Below are 23,143 nucleotides of genomic sequence, written 5' to 3'. Positions count from 1 at the left end.
ATAAGTTGTCGACAAAAATAGTGTTTAGTCATTCGTGTTTTTAGTCGGTTGTTAAAGTAAAAGTCTTAAAACATGAAACCTTGGTGTGTCATCTTTCCAGCTATGAACTGGAGGTTTGAATTTATTTTTAAAAGTGAATGGTCTCTATGGAGATCATAACAAGGTGCTTAGTTGCTCAATTGGTTAGGTGCATATAGTACCAATTTGGATTTAGTTAATGTGGGATGATCAACAAAAATTAAATTTCAAACGCTGATCTACACTGTGGCAAACGTAAAACAAAAATCAGTCTAACTTGCAAAATTTGATCAGTTTGTTTAATAGCATGCTTAACTTTTGGTTATATGCTAGACAACTTGTTCAATTAATGCTTTCAGTTCAGTCAGTGGTTACTTGCAACGTGTTTGTGCAAAAATAATAGTGCATAGATCAAAGATTTGCATAAGTTGAACTCAATCACACTTGGTTTTACTCATACCTGCATCGCACTGCACTTTGGAGAAAGAATGCATGGCATCAGCATCCTTGTTTGTACTTCTCACTTTGCTGGAGGATTTAGCTCTGGAGACAGTTAAGCTCACCAATCCTTTGGCTCTGCGGATTGTTGTCACTGCTTTAGTGTGGGAAACTCCAACTACACATTCCCCATTTACCTGTGATTGAAGAATACAGATAATGGTTGGAATTTGCAAGTTCCTACTGTTCACTCATTTCGATCACTGCAGACTTTTTGCTGTTTTATCTGGTTACTCCCCACAATTTCTTTGTACAAGAAAGAGGAAAGGTTGAAGAAATTGTGACGAAGTCTGACTGTGACCGCAACATTATTATTAAAGGCTAATAATTGGGAAAATGCGTTAACCTAGCCCACATACACTATAATTTTGCTTAATCATTTTCTATTACAAACTGCCAACTAGCTCTTAAGGAAAAGAATGAATTGATTTCCATTTCCTTGCAAATAGTTTGGGCAAAATAGTTTGGCCTTTATTGCAAGGGGATGGAATATAAAAGGAGGGAAGTCTTGCTACAACTGTACAGGACATTGGTAAGACCAACGGGTCACTGAATATAGTCAAGGCTGAGTTAGACAGATTTTTGATCCACAAGGGAGTTAAGGGTAATGGGGGAGAAAGACAGGGAAGTGGAGTTAAGGCCATAATCAGTTCAGTCATGATCTTATTGAATGGGCTTGGAGGGGCCAAATGGCCTTCTCCTACTCCTATTTATGTTATGTTCTTATGTTAAAATTATTTGTCATTTTATAATTCACTACTTTCTTTCAAGCAGCAATACCTAATTGCTTCCCAAAAATAAATGAAAGATAACAAAAAAAACCACATCAAATTTATGTGATTTGATATCAATAATTTCCCCTTCTTAAAGGGAAATGTAGAATTGTTGACATGGGATAAAAAACATGTTGTAAGATAATGAATGCGTTATATTTTGCTCTGTCTTAAGGCAATTAAGTTGTTGAAACTCATAACAAAGTAATCTATTTGGATTACTAAAAGGTTGTGTCTGTCTGATATATTTCTACTTAATTTAACCCAATTGTTGGGAAGCAGATGGTATTATCAGTTACTGAGAGCTAATCAGAACAAAGCAGCCACATTTGATCCTATAGTAGCTTCTTGCTCCCTGCAACTATCCTGCACCTTGTCTTTTTCTGGCCCAATGGTACCAGAAACCCCCTTCTCTCTACCCAAGTTAACAGGCAATCTCTCCAGTCACAAGCTGGATTCAAGAAGGCAACTCAGCACCACCTTCTCAAGCACAACTAGGGATGGGCCAGCCAGCGAAAACCACATCCCATGAATGAAAAAAAAAAGCTGGCCATCACTCCCACAACTCACTGTGAATCTCAGTGTGGGCCTCTAGCCTTGGCTCCAATTTACCACCCTTACACCAGCCCTAAATAATTGGAGAGATATTTTCCACTGCCTACTTTGCACTTTGCATCCCACTGTTGCCCTAACACTTGATTGTGACACATCACAAACTCAGACCCAACCTCAATCCCCCATCTCACCCTGAAATGTAGTCAATACTTTACCACCCAGCTGAAGGTGAACCCACTCAAGTAAACAAGCCTTGAGAGAGAAAAATTTGCAAATGTGAATGGATTATATTCAGCATTCAAAAATAAAGGCTGAAAATCAAATACGAATGGAGAGTAGAACCAGGGTAGGGTGGGTTACATAAGCATTCAACACAATGAATTGCATGGAAGATAAGCTACAGTTACCAATCTCAGAAATTGTAACTCATATTTTTGTCAGTATGTTGTATAAAATTGTGAGGGGCATAGATAGGGTAGACAGGAAGGAACTTTTCCCCTTGGTTGAGGGATCAATAACCAGGGGGCATAGATTTAAGGTAACGGACAGGAGGTTTAGAGGGGATGTGAGGAAAATTTTTTTCACCCAAAGGGTGGTGGGAATCTGGAACTCAGTGCCTGAAAGGGTGTTAGAGGCAGAAACCCTCATAACATTTAAGAAGTACTTGGATGTGCACTTGTGATGCCATGGCATACAAGGCTATGGGCCTAGTGCTGGAAAATGGGATTAAAATAGTTAGGTACTTGTTTGACCAGTGCAGACTCAATGGGCTGAAGGGCCTTTTTCTGTGCTGTGGACCTCTATGACTCTATGTTGCTACACAGAAGAAGTGCCACTTGACTTAGTTCTGAATAATGAGCATGTAGGTAACCTACAAGTACAGGAACATTTGGAATGTTGTAACCACAATATAATTATGCTCAGTTCAGCAATAATAAAGGAAAAATATATAATAATTTAAAGAGGGACCTTTTCTAGATTAAATGAAAGAAAATTGGCAATAGAACCATAAAACAACAAAAGAAAATAATTAAACTATAAGTCAAAAGTGTACTCCAGCAGCTAAAAAGTCTATCGAAGGCTAGAGTTTCATGGATGAAAAGGGAAATTAGATTAAATTTCAATCTAAAATCAATTATAGCACTTATAGACCAGAAAAAAAAAGTAACTAGTAGCAAGATTATATTAGAAAAGCTAAGAGGAGTAAAATTAGCCAAAGAACAAAGGGCAATAATAAAGCATTCTAAATTACACATTAGGGCAACTGGAGTTGAAGGTAACAAGCTTACATTGGTGAGCAAGAGCATGTCAGAAAGACCAACTCAGCACTTTGCTTCAGTTCTCACAGAAAATATATATTTTGGGATAGTAAAACTAATAGAAAAGGGTGAACCGCAGTTATTGGATTTCAAAGAAACTATACAAGAAATTAGTTAAATTTAATGTACAAAAAAAGTCACCAGGAGTTGATGGCTTACTTTTAGGATCCCGAGGGAAGCTAAGGTAGAAAATAGCAGACTGTCTGATTATAATTTTCTAAAATTTTGCAGAAAGGAATCTTGTGCCAGAGAAATGCAGGGTACCAAGTTTGACGGCCTTCTCCAAAAAACCCAGCAATAGTCCAATAAATTATAGTTAGCCAGTTAGCCACCTAGACAGCTATAGTCAGCCAGTTAGTCTTTACTTGTTCAGTAAGGTGCTGCAGTCTCTACTGTAAGAAAGTTACAAAGCACTTGCAGAAATATCGCAACCCTTGATTTTGTAGCTAATTCCATAAACGAGGAGATAATGCTGACCTTGTAAAAGATGTTTGTTATGTTACAGTTGGAGCATTATGTGCAGTTTTGGGCATTATATTCGAAGGGAGGGCCATAAAAGCATTGGAAATACATTCACTAGGACGTTCCCAGAGATATTTTGGATGGGTGCTTACAATTATGAAGAGAGATTCCACGGCCTGAATTTCATGCTTGGTGTGCGTGCCAAGTCGGTGGGAGCGGGTGTGGATGTGGAATCCACTCCCGGCTGTGGTCACGTTGCAAACATGATTTCACGCTAGATGGCCAATTAGGGTCCACCCAGTGTGAAACGTGTCGTCTAAATGGTTGGGAAGGGCTGGGGGCCTGTTGGGCGCCGGGTCCAATGGCAACCCAGTGGGTGCATTAAAACTAGCAAAGGCAGCTCCTGAAGGCTGCCAGGGGAGAATCTTTAGAATTGGTCCGGAGACTGGAACGATGGCCTCATCAGCGGCAGGAAACGTCCAGCGGGAGGCACTCAGCACTCCTCCTAATTCTCGGATGATTGCCTCATGCTCCTCGAGGAGGAGGTCAGTGTCAGGCTGGACACTCTCGTACCCAGGGATAGCAAGAGGGGGCCACCATATGAAACCAGGAAAGCCTGGGAGGAGGGGAGGCAGCTGAGGTCAGCAGCCATGACGTTGTGCGGTGCACATGGGTGCAGGGCCGCAAAAGATTCAACGCCATGCTGCACTCGGCAAGGGTGAGTATCGAGTTGACATGGATCAGTCTGGAGAAGTGTTAAGGGCTGGCCATCTCCCATGGAGCTCAGGGGTGCTACAGTCTGAGTGCCAACTATCAATGATGCCAGAGCTGGCCAAGGGGGTGAGCCCTGGTTGCAGAGACTGAGTGCCTTGTGGGTCAAGGGCCACAACTCGGATGTGCTCTGCAAGGTGTTCCTCAAGTATTGGCCAGGCTGCAATGACGTTGCAGATACAAAGTGGGCTAAGTGGACTCCTCTGTCCTTTCAGAAGCAGAACAATTACACCATCAAGAGGTCAAGGACAGGCGGAGGCCTCCCAAACCTCCTAATCTTGATGAGGTACAAAATGGATGCATTGGAGCTGGAGAGGTGCTACCCACCTTGAACAGCTGGTCGTGGAGAGGCAGCAGTCTCTGATGAGGTAAGAGTGTAGTGCACAGAGGTGAGAGTGTTGGATTGTGCAAACATTCTTGTGTAGTCTCTTCGTTAATGGGAGCCTCAAATCTGGAGTCCCCATTGATCACTGAAAGATGATGGCACCATGACGTAGATCTCCATTGTTTCACTAGGCCGCCTGGCGTGCACAGTGAGTGTGATGACTTAAACTAATGATGTAATTGTTCTCCCTTAGATTTGCCAGCAGGCACTCGAACACAGGACCCCAAAGAGCCAACCCTGATGCCAGAGGACTATGGGGCTTTATTTGCACCTGCGTCACACCCCTTCTCTGAACCAGGCACCAGCGCAGATACCAGCAGCTCAATGGGCATTTGATAGCTGGAATGTTGGTGCACAGTGGTGAGGGCACTTCACACTCACTTGAGGAGCAGGTGGAGGCAGTGTGCGCCCAGGGCACCTGTAGTCAAAGGACCGCTAGAGACCAGGACCCTGCTGAACCGAAGGCAGATGATGTGCCTCTGCAGTTGTCCATTAGGCAGCAGATGCTGGATGTCCAGTGGGATGTGCGGGAGGATCTGGCGGAGATCCGTGAGGGTCTGTGTGCCATGGTCTCTGTTGTGTTGGAGTCCATGTGGAACATGAGCACTGTGTTGACCCTCATGGCCGAGCGCACTCCCCTCTTCCATGGAGAGAGTGGTGACTCTCATGGAGAGGCAACTCCAGGGACAGAATCGGGTTCCTGGGGTTGCGCTCGGATCTGCAAGCCCTCACACAGGCAATGACCTCAGGCGGTCAGTGCCAGTGTATTAGATGGATGTGGCACCCAGTACCTTAGCTAGGTGCCCGTCCACCCTTGGTGAGCGGGGAGGTCCAGAGTGACTTCACGTTGGTGCACAAACTGGTCAGCTCTTCAAGCTCTGCTCAGGGCGCTCTGGATGATGGCAGCAGCTCCTCTGCCCCTCTGCCAGTGACCGTGGCATCTGACGAGGCTGGGATGGCTGGGGAGATGCCAGCCGTGGCACTGGTCACTCCCTCCCAGGCGGGGTCAGCACAGGCTCCACTGGCCAGAGGACGACCACCAAGATCATTAAGGCCAACAAGACAGCAGAGCCAGCAGCTGTCTCCAATGCCAGTGCCAGTGAGGTGGGGTGTGGTGGGTGGGGCCACCAAGACATAGCGCTTGCGAGCTTAAGTTTAAGGCACCGTGAGCACAGGAGGGACTGTTCACGGGTGATCCTCTGTTCTGCCATGTTTTGTTAATATGTTTACTGGTGCGGCAATTAACACGGTGTATAGTTCTGTTCATTTGATGTGAATGTCAAAATGATATAAACTTTGCTTTTGTCTCCATGGCCTGAGAATACTTCTTGTTTTGTAGGTGCAGGGCACGCCAGTATCTAATGCTGGCAGTGAGTTACTCTAAACTTTATTGCACAAGCATTTGGGTGGACTTTGGGTCCAAAGAAAAGAGCCATTTCAGACATCCGGGATGGATACATGAGACAAAGGCACCCTGGCATGAAGTGGAAGCAGATCTTTAGCAGCCTAACTGAAGGAGCATTGGATCAAGGCATCCCTGGTATCCCTGCCTCCCTGAAGGATACGGAGGTCTGCCTTCATGCCCTCAGCATTCTCTGCACCCTGCTCCTCATCCCACTCACCACTAGATTCTTCATTTGTGGCCTGTGGAGCTGCCTCAAGATCCTCTTCCTCCAGTGGTTCCCCCTTGCCAGAGCCAGATTGTGGAGAGTGCAGCATTCAGCCACTATCAGTGACACCCGCCCTGGTAGTGCTTCACCTGAACGGTCCAGGCATCAGAAGTGCATCTTCAGAAAGCCTATGGTCGTCTCTATCACCGCCCTTGTGGAGGCATGACTCCTAATATAATGCTGCTCTGCCTCTGTTCTTGGGTGGCGGAGAAGCGTCATAAGCCACCTTTTCAACAGATAGCCCTTGTCACCCAACAACCATCCATCCAGCTGGGCTGGAGCACTGAATAGCCTCGGCACCTGAGAGTGTCTGAGAACGTAAGCATCATGGGAGCTGCCAGGGTACCTTGCACAGACCTGCAGAATCTGCATCTTGTGATTATAAACTATCTGGACATTCATTGAGTGGAAGCCCTTCCTGTTGACGAAGGTACACGGCTGACCTGCTGGCACCTTGATGGTCACATGAGTGCAGTCGATGGCACCCTGGATGCTGGGGAACCCAAGCAATCGCTGCAAAACCTTCGGCTCGCTCAGCCTGGCTGGCCTCGTCCATTCGGAAATGAATAAATGTCATAACCTGCCTGAACATAGCTTCTGTCATTAGCTTGACGCAACTGTGGACAGTTGATTGGGACACTCCATAAAGATCCCCAACTGACCCCTCGAAAGGTTGAGGGCCACTGTGACCTTCAGAGCCACTGGCATGGGGTGTCCATCCACACAGTTGGAGGTGATCTCAGGCCTAATCATCTGACAAATGGAGGTCATAGTCTCCCTGGTGAGTCAGAGCCTCCTTTGGCATTGCACCTCGGACATGTAGAGGTAGCTGCATCACTGCCTGTAAAGCCTGGCAGCGGGATAGTGGCGTCTTCTGTGTCCCCTTCTGCCTTAGACTACCTGCTGGCCCTGTGTCCCTTGTGCTTGCATCTCTCAACATACAGTTCACTCCCCTGGAAGCTGCATTGGGACACCTGGCCTCCTCTCTCTTATGCCCCTCTCTTCCTCCTCAGGAGAGGTGGCACCAGCGGAGACCACAATCCCCATTATCAGGGTAACAGAAGGCTGTCTGATACCTGGAAGGGTCCACATAGTCAAAATTCTCCAGAGATCTTGGAGACACCAATGAGTCCTGAAATTAAGCCTAGAAATGCTAAGAATTAAGCTCAGAACAGAGATGAAACTGTCAAGTTCAAATAAGCAACCAGCAGCAAACTATCTCCTAAACTCCTCACTACTCACAATGGCAATGCTGCGGAAACTTTCTGTCCCACCCTTGGTTGAGGTTTTGTTAAATGTGGGTTGCCTGCCTGCCCGTTTTGCCCATGCGATGGGCGCGAAATTGTGTGGGCAATTTAAAATTGAGTACATTTGGCTTTTTAATGGCCTTAAGTGACCTTTTAATTGTTGGTGGGTGCGGCTCCGACACCTGCCCGCGCCCATCAACCTGAAGATTGCTCGCGTGCGGGATGACGTCGGGATGCACCCCCGACATCATCCTGCGCTATTTCACGCCCGTTCGGATCAGGCGCGTACCTGCCCGTGAGGAGTAAAGTTCCGTTGGAGATTTCTCACTGAAGCCAAAATTAACAGTTGATCTGTTAAAAATATACAAGATCATGGAGGATTATGAATAGGAAAAAGCGATATGTTATTTCCATTGTGAGTGAGATAACAATAAGACAAAACTAATTTAACATAATTGCAAATAAAAAGGATGGTGAGAAAGTAAAAGCTTTAGACAGAGGGTTGTTAAAATGTAGAATTCTCTGCCATAAACTTTCCTGAAGCAAAGTTCATAGTTGGTTTAAAAGGAAACTCAATGGCTATCTGATAAAGGAAAATATTAAACATATAGGGAGAAAGCAGGAGAGTGCAACTGGACTAGTGAAGAAAAACAGGCCAGATGCTGGGCATTATTTTTGCACTATAATTATCTACGATTCTATGAAGATAACTTGCCTGAAGTAATCGGTCACCAACTTGTAGCCTTCCATCCATTGCAGCTGCACCACCAGGGTGAACACTCTTTACAAAAACACCACTTTCACCACCTACTAAGGAGAACCCTAATCCTCCTGAGATAGGTTTCTGTAGTTCAAAGTGCATCACATTATTCTATGGAGCGAGACAGAAATAAAGCAACAGTGACTCACGTTAAAAAAATGAACTGTACGTGAAACACTTCAGGATCTTTGAGATGTAAAATTTTTGAGATGTTCTGTATTCTCAGATGTTCTATAAAATTGCAATTCTTTTTCATTTGTTGAGTTTTGATGTTCCTAGTGCTTGTCATTGGCACAAACTAGTTTCTCAGAGATCAGAGGTTGCAAATACAATTAGCGACCTAAATTCTTAATTTTGAGAAAACACATTTCAGCCAATCTCACATGAATATACCCGCCCTCTGTTTTCAGTGGGTGTAATATTCACAGGAAGTTTGAGGTTCCGCAGCAAAATTATCTATTGAAAGCTTCATTGTCAAAAGTTATTTTATGTTGTTCAAATATAAAGAAATAAATTGTGTTTCATAAGCATTAATTTCCACAAAAATGATTTTCTCATTAACATAATCTTCACCATAGAGGACACAAGTAACAACCCAGAAGCAGCTATAAATCAGGAAATGGAAGGGAAGGAGGAACTCAGGAAAATTACAATCACCAGAGAAGTGGTACTGAGTAAATTGTTGGAGCTGCGGGCTGACAAATGTCCACATCCCTGATGGACTTCATCCTAGGGTCTTAAAAGAAGTGGCTAGTGAGATAGTTGATGCATTGGTTTTAATTTTCCGAAACTCCCTAGATTTGGCAAGGTCCCATTAGATTGAAATACAGCAAATATAACTCCATTATTCAAAAAGGCAGGGAGGTAGAAAGTGAGAAACTACAGGGCAGTTAGGTTAACATCTGCCATAGGGAAAATGTTATTAAAGAAGCTATAGTAGGGCACTTGGATAAGTTCAAGGTAATCAGGCACAGTCAACATGGTTATATGAAAGGGAAATCATGTTTAACTAACTTATTGGAGTTCTTTGAGGAAGTGGCATGTGCTGTGGTTAAAGGGGACCCGGTGGATGCACTGTGCGTAGATTTCCAGAAGGCATTTGATAAAGTGCCATATCAAAGGTTATTGCAGAAAATAAAAGCTCCACCATTATATAAGGGGTAATGTATTGTCATGGATAGATGATTTGCTGGCTAACAGGAAGCAGAGAGTAGGCATAAATGGGGCTTTTTTCAGGTTGGCAAGATGTAACGAGTGCTGTGCCACAGGGATTGGTGCTGGGACCACCACTGTTTACAATTTATATAAATGACTTGGGATGAAGGGATGGTTGTTAAATTTGCTGATGACACAAAGATAGGTAGGAAAGTAAGTTGTGAAGAGGACATAAGGAGGCTACAAAAAGAGAGAGAGAGGGGTTAAATGAGTGGGCAAATATCTGGCAAATGGAGTATAATGTGGGCAAATGTGAAATTGTTCATTTTGGCAGGAAGAATAAAAGAGAAGCATATTATCAAAATGGTGAGAGATTGCAGAGCTCTGAGATGCAGAGGGATCTGGGTGCCTTAGTGCATGAATCACAAAAGGCTAGTATCTAGGTAGAGCTAGTAATTAGGAAAGCTAACAGAATGTTATCATTTATTGCGAGAGGAATTGAATACAAAAGTAGGGAGGTTATGCTTCAGTTATACAGAGCACTAGTGAGACCGCATCTGGAATACTGTGTACTGTATTGGTCACCTTATTTAAGGAAGGATGTAAATGCGTTGGAAGTAGTTCAGAGGTTTATCAGGCTAATACTTGGAATGGATGGGTTGTCTTATGAGGAAAGGTTAGACAGGCTTGGCTTGTATCCACTGAAGCTGAGAAGAGTAAGAGGTGACCTGATTGAAACCTTTAAGATCCTGAGGGGTCTTGACAGGATGGATGTGGAGAGAATGTTTCCTCTTGTGGGAGGATCTAGAACTAGGGGTCATTGTTTAAAAATAAGGGGTCGCCTATTTAAAACAGGGATGAGGTGAAAATTTTCTTTCAGGTGGCTGAGAGTCTTTGGAACTCTCTTCCTGAAAAGGCGATGGCAGCAGAGTCTTAGAATATTTTTTAAGGCAGGGGTGGATAGATTCTTGGTAAGCAAGAGGGTGATAGGTTATCAGAGTTAGGTGGTATGCAGATTTGAGGTTACTGTCAGATCAGCCATGATCTTATGAAATGGTGAAGCAGGCTTGAAGGGCCGAATAGCCTACTCCTTGTTCATATGCATGTCTATTGTGATGAAATGTATTCTTACCCCTGATATCTTTACAGACACTGGATCACATGCACTTCGCCTGTTCCCATGGAGATCTCCTGTAGAGAGGTGATATTTAGACACTAAACTAAAATCAAGTTTGCAGCTTTAAAAAAACAAAACAACAGAAAAATTACATCTCATCGAATACAGCATCTGGACAAACCTATTCTTTGGAATTAGCTTCAGTGGATCTGAAATTTGAGTCTGAATAAGCACTGGATAAAGGAACATACTGAAACCGTCAAATAAAAACAGAAAACATTGGAAAAACGCAGCTGGTCTGGCAGCATCTGTGGAGAGAGAGAAACAAAGTTAACAGTTTGAGTCCAATATGACTCTTCTTTGGAAGAAGTACCTCTGAAGAGTCATATTGGATTCAAAATGTTAACTCTATTTCTCTCTCCATAGGTGCTACCAGATCTGCATTTCCAGCATTTTGTGTTTTTATTTCAGATTTCCAACAGCTGCAATATTTTGCTTTTATTACACTGAAACTGTTCTTGCCTTTCTCTCAACCGCCACAAACTTTAATTTATTCAAAACACACTACTACCATCTTTTCCTGCATCATGTCCAGTTCTGTTCTTGTGCTAGGGAATTTAAAATTCTGGTCTTAAATCTACAGTCCCCTGTCCTATATGCATTCTCTGCATCATAATTTGAGGTAGAACCTTTAGTCACCTTAGTCACTGGAACTCCCTTTCAAATCCCTGTCTTTATAAGTTTTCTCAAAACCCATCTGTTTCACTGAGTTTTCAGTCAAATTCTTCCACAAAGCATGAAACACATTCCTTTATTCCTCTATGAAGTGCCTTGGGATATTTGTGAGATAAATGGAAATTGTTGAAACTGATTTCCTTTGCCTACAAGAGACAAGAACTCACATACTTGCTATGCAAGTCCAAAGAGAAGTATTTTGTGCCTAACCAAAAATTGTTCACATAGGATGTATCATGATTTTACCAGCATTTTAACATATGCATGTTGAAATTGATAATCTTTCTAAATGCAACCCAAATGCTGGGAAAGATTTGTTAAATGTAGGGAATACATTACATATACTGATTTTAGGTAGGATATTATTTTTAGCAATGATGGTAACCATCCAGAACATGTAATCTGCTTGATTGGCACCATATCCAACACCTTTAAACATTCACTCCCTTCACCACCAGGGCACCGTGAGTATCATTCATAAAATGCACTGCAGCAGCTCGCTAAGGTTCCTTCAACAGCATCTTCCAAACCCATGACTTCTAGGACCTAGAAGGAGAAGGGCAGCAGATGCATGGGAACACCAACATTGGCAAATTGCCCTCCAAGCCACAAACCATCCTGAATTGGAACTATATCTCTGCCTGTTCACTGTCGTTGGGTCAAAAAACTGGAATTCCCTTCCAAACAGCGCTGTGGGTTTACCTGCACCAGATGGACTGCAGCGATTCAAGGCGGCAGCTCACCACTCAAGGGCAATTAGGGATGGGCAAAAATTGCTGGCCTTGTCATTGATGCTCACAGCACATGAATGAATAAAAAAAAAAGCATTGATGAATTTAACAGGAAACTAGATGAGCACGAGGGGAAAAAGAACAGAAAGATTATGCTGATAGGGTTAGAGGCGGAGGTGCCCGTGTAGAGCATAATCACTGCCACAGACTAGTGCGGTTGAATGACCTGTTTCTGTACTGTATACACTAGATAAGTCCCATATGATCACAGGAACTTGATGATCTCACTGTACAGGTTGATATATTGAAAGAGGATCTTATGACAATTGAAGAAAACGATTCACTTCTATACAAATTTATTTTAAGCATCTTGAACCTGAATTTCTAAATGAGATTACTCTTTGAAAAAAATGTCCTGTGTATCCCTTCTATGCTTGAAAAGCAGCTATTAGCGTGGTTTTAAATCAACTACCAATTGAAAACAAACTTGGATTCTTTTAAAAATTAAAGGATCCAGAGTAGTTTAAAGCTATTTTATTAAAAAAAACTTACCATTAATTTCAACAGGTTCATTAAATTTTATACATTTGTCATTGCACTGAATGGAAGATTCCATTACTTTTGCAAATACAGGTTCTCCATCTCTGCAAAATAAAAAAGCAAAATCCCTAAAATTAAGTAAAGCGAAAACTTTGGAGAAAATTATTCATTCTCAAAGGAAACTTTTATCTGATGTCTGAGCCACCACATTTAAAAACACAATTCAGTTTCATTTTTATAGGTGTTGAATAAAATTACATCTAACATGGCATAGCAAAAATACATTTAGTCTGCATTTGCCAAAACAAATGTACTTCTCTGTAACAAATTTATCCTTCATGAAATTGATACCAGTAAATTATTTTGTTCTGGGTAGATATCTTTTTAGTCTCTTCACACTAAAATTTAGGAGGCACAGTCACGGACACTGTACTGTGAAATACTTAGTTGCAATGTAAAGGCTAAAATTTATTCCATGTACTAAGCAGTGAAATCTCAAAAATCCAACATCACTCTCATTTCAATCGTTTCTGATAACAACTATAATCCCTGCTGGGAAACAGGCATGCAATGAGAATACAAACATATAGAAAAAGGGCAAGGAAAGATTGATACAGCAAACCTGCCAGATTTCAAAATGCTGTTACCTTCATGCACTATCAACCTTTTCTTTGGCCTCTCCCAGATAATTGTGTGAAAGCTGGGGGACCAATGGTGACTACTTTGGTGGGGTGGGAGGGTGGGGGGAAATGGGGTGGGGGTGCGGTGGACAGCAATTACATAATTTCTTTGGTCAATTTAGGAAAAAATTGCACAGATATTTTGACTTTGGTTTGTAGTGTAAAATGGAGGATATTGATTCAGCTGTTTATGATACATCTCTCCCGATTTTCACTTCCATTGCAATGCATCATTTGGAAGATGCACAGCAATAGGGTTAGCAGTGGAGAGGGATTAGTTTTGGATTGCGGTAACACAGGCATAATGGGCCAAATATTCTCCTTCTGTTCAGTAAACTCCTTTTTCTATAAGTTTCTTGAGCTTAGAATGAAGGCACCTGTGGCATGGCGGAAGAGTACAGTTGGAAGGGTGGGGGGAATGTGGGGAAGAGGTGGAAGGCAGCAATGAGGAGGCAGAATCTGTAGTCCAATTTTAGGAGCTCCAAGGTAGAGAATACTATTTCACTTCTTGCAGATATAGCAGTTATAGCTGTGATGGACATAGGCAACAGTGCCAGCTACCTTGATGACCAGAAGAAAATAAAGTAAATGGGTTTAAGATTAATCACAATAGTATGACAGAAAATAGGTAAAATAGGAAAATGTTACAGCAAGTTCCGAGATTGAACACAACATGCAGTGTGAGATCTTTGAAATAGGTCAATAGATATAAAAAGTAAAGTACAAGAGTTAAATGTGACTATGGTGTACAGTTCCTGCCAGTGGAACTAAAGCAACATATAGAAGATCCGTGAAATTGTTACCATACATTTTGCAATGCTACACTATGCAACAAAAGGACCAATCGTACTATGTAAACAACCTCATGATACCTTGTAACTTTTAAGGTGATGGCAGGGCCTGCATTTTGAAGGGTTTTCCTTGCCTCATCTGTTGTCATTCCATGTGTGCTAATGCCATTAATATGATGGATAACATCCAATGGTTGTAGACTTCCTTCTAAGTCAGCAGCTGATCCTGGGGCAATGCCACTTATGTAAATTATCTGGTATGCAGTATCACTGCCTCCTGCCACAGACAGGCCTGTATTAAAGACAAGCTTTATTTAGTTGTACACTCAAGTGTTTAATGCTAGGAAATAGTTAATTATTTAACTCTTTCCAAACTATGATAACTCTACATAATATAGAATACATACAATTAATAAATTGTTCTGAATATTAAAAAAAAATGGGTCACTTTGACTGTGCGATAGCAGAAAATGGGCAACAGTAAATTTTACATCCCCCACCCCTCAATTTTTATTTCAACTGAAATCAAAATTACTCCATTTATGCAATTGCTAGGCACACGATCTTCCTTACCCAACACAAATAAAGGTCATTAACATTTATGTTTTTACTGTTTACACCATAAAATCATGGATTTTTTTTGGATTGGTAAAAAATAGTTCTCTTGATTAAATTCTGATCCGATTCAAAGCAGCTACCATTAATAACTACCATGCCAAAGCAAACAAAATTAATTCTCTATTCAACTTAAGATGTGCAGCCATTTCACATGGTGAGCATGTGGACCCAGACTACTTGATAAATTAGTGCTGGTGCCTCATTAAAATGTTACAGACATAGCAGCACAGTTCTTGGATGGGAGGTGTTGGGAGGGGGAGGGGGGAAAAGAGTGCCTGGGGGCGGGGGAGAAACCATATGTCTCTAATCCTACTGAACTGCAGCCAACACCTCTTAAACCGTTGGTGCATTTTGACTACAAACAACAAGGAAAGTTTCAGAAAACTGAAATGGTTTGTAGAAGCACTAACAGGGCACCACCCAGCTTTTCCAATGCTGCTTTGGAGAACTTGATGTAGGCAGTGAGCGTAAGGGGGAATCCTCCTCCCAGATGGGACAGAAAACCCCCCAGGAAATATCTCCCTGGTCAGAGGGAAGAAATCACAGAGGAGATCAATGCCAAGCCTTTAGCTCCAAGGACATGACTGAAATGCCACAAAAGGTTCAATGACCTCACCAGAGTTGTCAAGGTTAAGAATACTGCTCTTACTCTCTGCCAACATCTCCAATCTCGTTGCTGACATTAATCACGTTCTCCACTTCCCTTTACACTCTTCCAACCACTGCATCATATTTAACTACATCACCTCCTCCTTACACTTTGTTGTTTAATGAATTTGTTCTTTTATTCCTGTATTCACCACAAATATAAACACCAAATATGAACATCAGTGTTTATATTTTCAGTGAAATGAGGGCAAGATTCAAAAGGCTGGACCGAAGCAAGACAGCCAGATGGTATAAAAGGCCCAGCACTATTTCGAAGAAGGGCAGAGGAGTTACGCCCAGTGCCCTGGCCAAAATTTATCTCTCAATTAACACTACAAGAATAGATTAACTGGTCATATTACATTGTGGTTTGCGGGAGCTTGCTGTGCACAAATTGGCTGCCACATTTTCTTCATTACTACACTTCAAAAGTACTTCAGTGGCTGTAAAATTCTTTGAGAGATCTGATAGTCATGAAAAGTGTGATATAAATACAATTTTTTTTTCTAATACAATCTAAGCAAGTTGCTGTTAAAATACTGTGTCCAGAGCTTCCTGATTCTGACTTGCTGCTCTTTCCAAACATATACACCACTTGGGCCTCTCTCCAGTCAATGGGAACAATCAAAGACTTGCCAGGCTCCTTGCCTGTTTTCTTGAATCCTTGCAATTTGTCAAATAGAAACTGACATTTTACTAATTATCTCTGATTTTGCCTAGGTTTATTAGGATCCAATTCCCCCTCTGAATTTCTCCTCGTGTTGACAGAAAAACCTTAAAACACTCTTAAACAACAGGCTATTAAATTGGCAAGGAAATCTAACTTTAATGATCCATAAATATTAAAAGACAAAGATTTTAAGTTGGTTTTTGTTGTAAGGTGGCCGAATTGCCTACTTGTAATAGAGTTGATCTGTAGGCAACTTCTTAAGCGGAAACATTAAGTTTATTTACAATATACTCAGCAGCAATTACACGTGTGCTTTCAACTCCAACTCTAATCTGCCTGCAGAGGTAGCCTGCCTACTCTCACATTGGTTTACACAGATCATGTGATCTTACATCACAGGGCTATTCTTAAAGGTACATTACACACTAAATAAAACCATAATTACTAGAGTTTTAATTTTGATTCCAAAACAATTGTAACAGGAGAACCTATAACAAAACTCCCACATAACAGGTCTCTCATTTTCATCTAAATAAAGTTTGTTTAGTCACTTTACTATTATTATTTTAACACATGCATTTTTTTTTAAAGTAGTATTATGTTTAATCGACAGTATTCTAGACAGCCAAGTTTATAGCATTCCTGTAAATTACAAAACAGTTTATGAGGGGTTAACTATACACATTCCCTATGACAGGCTCAATTCCAGGTACAATCTATAGTGTGAGAGACAAGTGTGAGACACAGAAAGGACAGAAGTCCCAGTAACAATGACAGTATCTCAGTTAAAGTTAGACACAATATACGTTGTTCAAACCTTTACCTATTATTACAAACACAACAGGCAGAATGGTTTAAAAAGCTTTACCTAGTTCATGCTTGTGGCACATCATTGTGATATCTGGGAGCATATGCGGCTTTACTGGAAACTCTGGTATTTCCAGGATCCGTCCAATTGCCAAAGTGACTGTATCTGGGATAGATCGAAGAAAATCCACTGCTTCTGCATGGCTCATGCTGGTGATGTCAACACCATTCACCTACGACAAGCAGTGGCAAAAGAACTAAAGCTGTTATGTAAAGTACACCTTCCAAATAAATGAGTCATCCAACTAGACTCCCATTCGCATGCTGATTGTATCTCTGCTTATGCTTAGACTTGTTTTGTCTAAAAGGTTTTGCTCATATGAAGCCAAGTTCGCAATCTGATTCTGTTGGTTATTCAACTGAGGATATGAAATACTATGCCAAATAATTATTAAACTGTAATTGGTTCAGAGATACTTTATAGTATCAGCACATCAAACCTCTATAAAAATGTCTATTAATGTTGTTTAGGAAGTATTTGTTGCATTTTAAAAGGACCACCAGTATACACTTGCTCTGGCAAAATAGTTGAAGCTACCATGTCTCATTACAGGTAGGATTTCCAAGAATTAGCACACTAATCATTTAGATTTTAACCATTTATAGGAACTCTGCTATAAACTGGGTGAGGGATTTGGAAATTGGACATTTCTTATTTTACATTCATTTTTAAAGTACATGAAAAATAAAACAATTGAACACTTCGATCCACGCCATAACACAACACTGGTAGCTCAGTCACTATACTGCAGAGAAAAAAGTTAACTGGGATGAGAGGAGATGATGGACTAGTCACTTAACCATTGAGACTTGTTTTACCAGGTCACAAGATAATTACATAAAACAAAAGCAAAATGCAGTGGAGATCTGAAATAAAAACAAAAAGTACTGGAAAAACTCAGCAGCAGGCCTGGCAGCATCTGTGGAGACTATAACAGAGTTAATAGCCGGGATTTTCCGTGTCCGCTGGCATCGGGCATGTTTGGTGGCATGAGCGGACAATGTGATAAGGCAAAAAATTGGCCACACTATGTCATGAAACCAGTTTGCGTTCGTCGGCTCAGCCCACTGATGGCAGGCTGTGTTCCCCGCCATCGGATGTCAGGAACCTCATTGTAATACACCAGCCTCTCATTATAAGGCCAGCCCGCCAGACTCATACCCCCTGCTGGATTGTCTGCTCACATTGGACGTCGGTGGGAAAACACACCGACATGTTTAACAACAGCATATATAAGGTGTGCACTTGGTGGGCTTCACTTCGTTCCGGACTTCAAGGCTTGTTTCTGTACCTTGCTTTGGTCAACACTCGCAGTCATCAGCGCCAGGCTTCACAAACAGCACCACGCCACTTTTAGAGAGGCTCACGGGCAGGTGTCTAACTACCAGGTCAGGCATATGTGGGAGGCTTTTCAATGGCTGCAGGGCTCGGGCTTTCTTGGAGAAGGGGGAGAAGTGGCCCCAGGCAAGGGAAGAGGCTGCAGGACAAGGGCTGTACTGGGGAAGGAGGGTATCCTAGGGTGTGTGTGGGGGCACATGTTGATCTGTGCAATGGCCTCAGGATGGTGAGGGCTGAGGAGGCAGTTTCCAGTGGAGAGGAGGCCAGATGCACATGTGAGGGCATGTGTGTGAGAATGGTTGGTGATGTCCCTTGAGTTGGCATTGAGTGAGATGCCAGTGAATATGTAATGGGTTTAAGTGTGTAAGTTTAGAGTGGTGAGATGGTTGCCATACCCTGGCTGCACGGGTGAGATCATTCATCCCCTATCTGCATTGGATGCCATCCTCTTCTGAGCAGCATTGGCACTGAGCACCACTGCCATCGACTACCAAGACGGAGTGGTAATGTAGTTGCCCCTCCTGTGGCCAGAGCGGGGGTAGAGGACATCACAGCGGGTCTCCACAGTGTCCAAAAGGCACTCGAGGGCTGCAGTCTTTTTGCCTTTCGGGGCTATGTCTTCTTTGCAGCAGTCCTGGGCTGGAAGCACTGAGTGCGGCTGTACTTTAAATGTTGTGCCTGGCATGATAAAGCAGCCAAATGACGGTGTGGCTGGCAAATCGGAGCCTATCCGCCATGGAAATGGCATGTATCCCGGGAATGCATAATTAATGCGGCTGGTTTGGGACGATATAGTGTGAAAAGCCGCCATTGCAGCTGGTGGGTAAAGCATTGTTTTTCCCGCCCGTTACCACACTTCATGCAAATCTAGGACGATTCTGCCCACGTTTCGAGTCCAATATTTTCAGTATTTGAGGAAGAGTCATATTGGACACGAACCATTAACTCTGTTACTTTCTCCATAGGTGCTACGAAACCTGCACTTTGCTTTTATACAAGATAATTACGCTTTGAGAGGCCATTTGACTCATTTTAATTCATCTATCTAGAAAAACTCTGAGCTCTCCACTTCATCACTGTAAATCATTCACAGGTTTTCTTCTTCACCGCTTTACTTGGAATTTATTCCAAGTGCTCCCTTATGCTAGTCATTTATGTTTTTGAGACCATAAGATGGAGGAGCAGAAGTAGGCCATGCGGCCCATTGACTCTGCTCTGCCATTCGATGAGATCATGGTTGATCTGATAATCCTCAACTCCACTTTCCTGCCTTTTTTCCATAACCCTCGATTCCCTTACTGATTAAAAATCTGTCTATCTCAGCCTTGAATATGCTTAATGACCCAGCCTCTACAGTCCTCTGCGGTAAAAATTTTCACAGACTGACTATCCTCAGAGAAGAAATTCCTCTTCATCTCTGTTTTAAATGGGCACTCGCATAAATGAGATTATGGCCTCTGGTCCTAGGCTCTCCCACAAGGGGAAACAACCTCTCAGCATCTGCCCTGTCATCCCTCTTATGGGTAGAATTTTCCAATCCGGTCCGCACTGCCATTTTACGTGGGCAGGCCAATTAAGGCCCGCCCAGCGTGACGTGCACCTGGAAGCGCTTAGCACTCCCTGTGGGGGAGGTCCCTGAGTCGGGGAGTGCGCTCTTTCGCGCATGCACGAGAAAGAGCGCAGAAATCTCCCTAAGGCACCTCTGTTTAAGTTTTAATAGTTCAATGAAGTGTTGAAAAAAATTATATGACACGTCCTCTCATGTGAAACTGTCACTGGGCTGGGACATGTGCATTAATCTCAACAAAAATTTTTGAGAAAATTTATCATTCATGAAACCTCATCCTGCCTGTAGATGAGGTTACATGAAAAGTGCGAAGGCTGCCTGGTCTCTTCGCCTGCCCGTCAGCCTTAAGGTTGGACAGGCAGCTCCGTTAATTATTTTAATTGTTAGTTAAATGGCCTTAATAGGTCTTTGACAGTTTGGCGGGTGCACAGCCAAGTCAGCTGTGTGCCCACCGAACTGAAAATCTAAATGACGTGCGGTGACGTCGGGGCGCATGCCCGACATCATCCCGCGTCATTTTGTGCCTCGGCGACCCGAAGATTCTTCCCTATATGTTTCAATAAGGTCGCTTTTTTACTACTTTTGAACTTGCATTCACATGTGTCACAGTTTAAAGTACATTCCAGGTTTACTTTTCACAATTTCCTTAACTAACTTATATAAGTCTATAAGGCCAACTCTCAGACACATCCTTTAGAAGCTGAAAAGCCCAAGTTTCCCTGGTCTTTTCTAATAACCTGACCTCTGACACTGGGAATCAGCCTCATGGCTCTTCTCTGCACTTCCTCGAGGACTTGAATGTCTCATTTATATCTCAATGACAAGACTGAGCACTCAAGGTGCTGGTTGATTAGAAAACTATACAGATTAGTCAGAACTTTGTGATATATTCCACTGATTTGGCTATGCAGTTCAATATGCTATTGGCTGCGTTGATTGCTGCTCTGCAATGGTTATACTAGTTGAGAACTGAATCTATTAAGACTCCTCTGGCACTTTCAAATGCTTTCCTGAGCCATTTCAACAACATTCAGGCAGTAGATGTGTCTCTCACTTTTCTCTCCTATATGAAACAACTTGCTCATCAGCATTACATTTCCTCTGCCATTGTTCTACCTACATTTATGTTCTAAACAAAATAAAAACAGAATTACCTGGAAAAACTCAGCAAGTCTGGCAGCATCGGCGGAGAAGAAATCAGTCAACGTTTCGAGCCCTCATGGCCCTTCAGCAGAACTGAAGCATAGTTTCAACAAGGGAGAAATATAAATTGGTTTAAGGTGGGTGGGGGGGAAGAGACACATTGAGGGTGTGGTGTGAGCAGATAATCAAAAGATGTCAGAGACAAAAGGGTCAAAGAGGTGTTGAAGGTGGTGGTCTTTGTCTGAGAAAAGTGCTAATTAAGAATGCAAGACAGGATATTCAAAGTACAGCTCTAGTGGGGGTGGGGTGGAAAGACTAAAGGTTTTAGTTTTAGATTTAAAAATAATGGAAATAGGTGGGGAAAGAAGAATCTATATAAATTATTGAAAAAAAGGCGGGTGGGGGGGGAAAAGAAACGGGGTGGGGATGGGGGGAGGGGGGTTTAAGATCTAAAGTTGTTGAATTCAATATTCAGCCCAGAAGGCTGTAAAGTGCCTAGTCGGAAGATGAGGTGCTGTTCCTCCAGGACATGATTCTTCTTAACTTTTATCAATAAGCCTTTTTTACTCTTTGTTCAATTTCTTATCCAATTCCATGATTACAGTTTTGATTTCAACAAGTAACCCCATGTGCGAAGTCTTCTGGATGTTGAGGTACACCATACTTTGATGAAAGGTCATGGACCTAAAACATTAACTGTTTCTGACTCCACAGATACTGCCCGATCTGCTAAATATTTCCAGCATTATCTGTTTTTATTTCAGGTTTGCAGTATCCACAGTATTTTGCTTTTGACTTATAACGTCAAGACACATTTAGGATAATTACTTCTGTTCTGGTTGGGCTTACCATTATCAATCTGTCACCAGGTCTTAATCTTCCATCACTTTTTGCTGGGTCCTGGATGATGTCATGTATGTAGCAACCAATGTTAGCATCCCCTTTTGTGACAGTAAATCCCAAACTCCCCTTTTCTGATTTCTTCAAAGTAATATGCAACTCCACTTCCTATTGCAAAGGGAATTGGTGATAATTTTAGAGCAAGGAGCAGGCATTGACACAGAAAAAAATCTACCTGTGAATTATATAAAAGAATTCTCACTAGATTAACCCATCTTGCACGTAAAAGGGTCTGAAATTAAACGAGTAAGCAAATTTTAAGTGTAGTGGGTTTTCATTGTCTGTTCAAACAAGATGGTAATTGATAAATCAATCACAAATTAAATTAAATCCATTGTAGTGATTACTTCAAAATGATTATTGTGCTTAAAAGATGTAGCAAGTAACCCATCATTAATATTTACTGGCTGTAAGTCATCTTCTTCCTCCTCCTCTTCAAGGTTCTCGCTGTCCTGATGTGGTGCTGAAGTGGTTATGATGTCTGAAGAGGCTGAAGATTCTATTTCAGATCTTGAACTGGAACTAATGCACTTTTCATCTACCGGAGTAGGAGAGGGAACCTCAGGTTCAAGTCCGAAGCCTTGATGTGACACAAGGTCTAGAAGCACTGGTGAAGGTGGCTTTCTAGGATACAAGTAGGATTAAAAACAACTTAAACAGGGGAAGTCTATATTAATAACCTAAATCACAAATTAACTTTCTTCAATAAAAGGTATGTTGTTTCATGTTATGATTTGCTTTTTCAAATTACTTAGATTAAATTTGATTTTTTTTTAAAAAGTGACAGATACGTAGAAATTCCCATTGGCAATCTGAACATTCAATAAATTAGTACTAAATTCAACCTTCCAATGATGTAATGGAAGCATGAATTCATTAAGTGCTCATATTGCCTGACCCCATATCCTTTCCATCACCAAATAACACCTTTGTTGTGGCAGTAAAATGACTGACAATAATTTCCACCCAATGGATAACAAAACCTTGTATAAAAATGAGAACTAAAGAATAAAATTAGCTCCAGTATACTGTGTAGCCCCTTCCATTTGCAAATTGTACCTGAATTGTGTGCACCTATGTGTTAGTAAATATGAATGTCCCTCTTCCTTTATCACCTTTGTCTTTTATCACTTTCGACATAGGTACAGCATGGAATTTACTGTGACAATACTATTTTTTACTTA

At 41.9% G+C, this 23,143-nt stretch overlaps 1 protein-coding gene across 2 annotated transcripts in view; it reads right to left on the bottom strand.

Annotated features, from left to right (window-relative positions):
• Window positions 1-23,143, bottom strand: part of ptpn13 (protein tyrosine phosphatase non-receptor type 13) — a 280,945-nt gene that overhangs the window by 65,300 nt on the left and 192,502 nt on the right. For both annotated transcript variants that reach the window (XM_078543989.1, XM_078543998.1), the window contains 9 exons: window positions 22,364-22,583; window positions 22,162-22,191; window positions 21,909-22,067; window positions 17,012-17,183; window positions 14,289-14,499; window positions 12,749-12,840; window positions 10,746-10,804; window positions 8,414-8,569; window positions 479-653 (listed from right to left, as the gene is read on the bottom strand). In XM_078543989.1, coding sequence (XP_078400115.1) covers window positions 479-653; window positions 8,414-8,569; window positions 10,746-10,804; window positions 12,749-12,840; window positions 14,289-14,499; window positions 17,012-17,183; window positions 21,909-22,067; window positions 22,162-22,191; window positions 22,364-22,583 — 1,274 coding nt within the window. The remainder of the gene's footprint in view (window positions 1-478; window positions 654-8,413; window positions 8,570-10,745; window positions 10,805-12,748; window positions 12,841-14,288; window positions 14,500-17,011; window positions 17,184-21,908; window positions 22,068-22,161; window positions 22,192-22,363; window positions 22,584-23,143) is intronic.

This window comes from Cetorhinus maximus, chromosome 1 (genome assembly GCF_964194155.1).
Source record: "Cetorhinus maximus chromosome 1, sCetMax3.hap1.1, whole genome shotgun sequence".
Lineage (NCBI taxonomy): Eukaryota > Metazoa > Chordata > Chondrichthyes > Lamniformes > Cetorhinidae > Cetorhinus > Cetorhinus maximus.
Note: the sequence above shows the minus strand (reverse complement) of the source record. Positions and strands in the feature narration are given on the sequence as shown.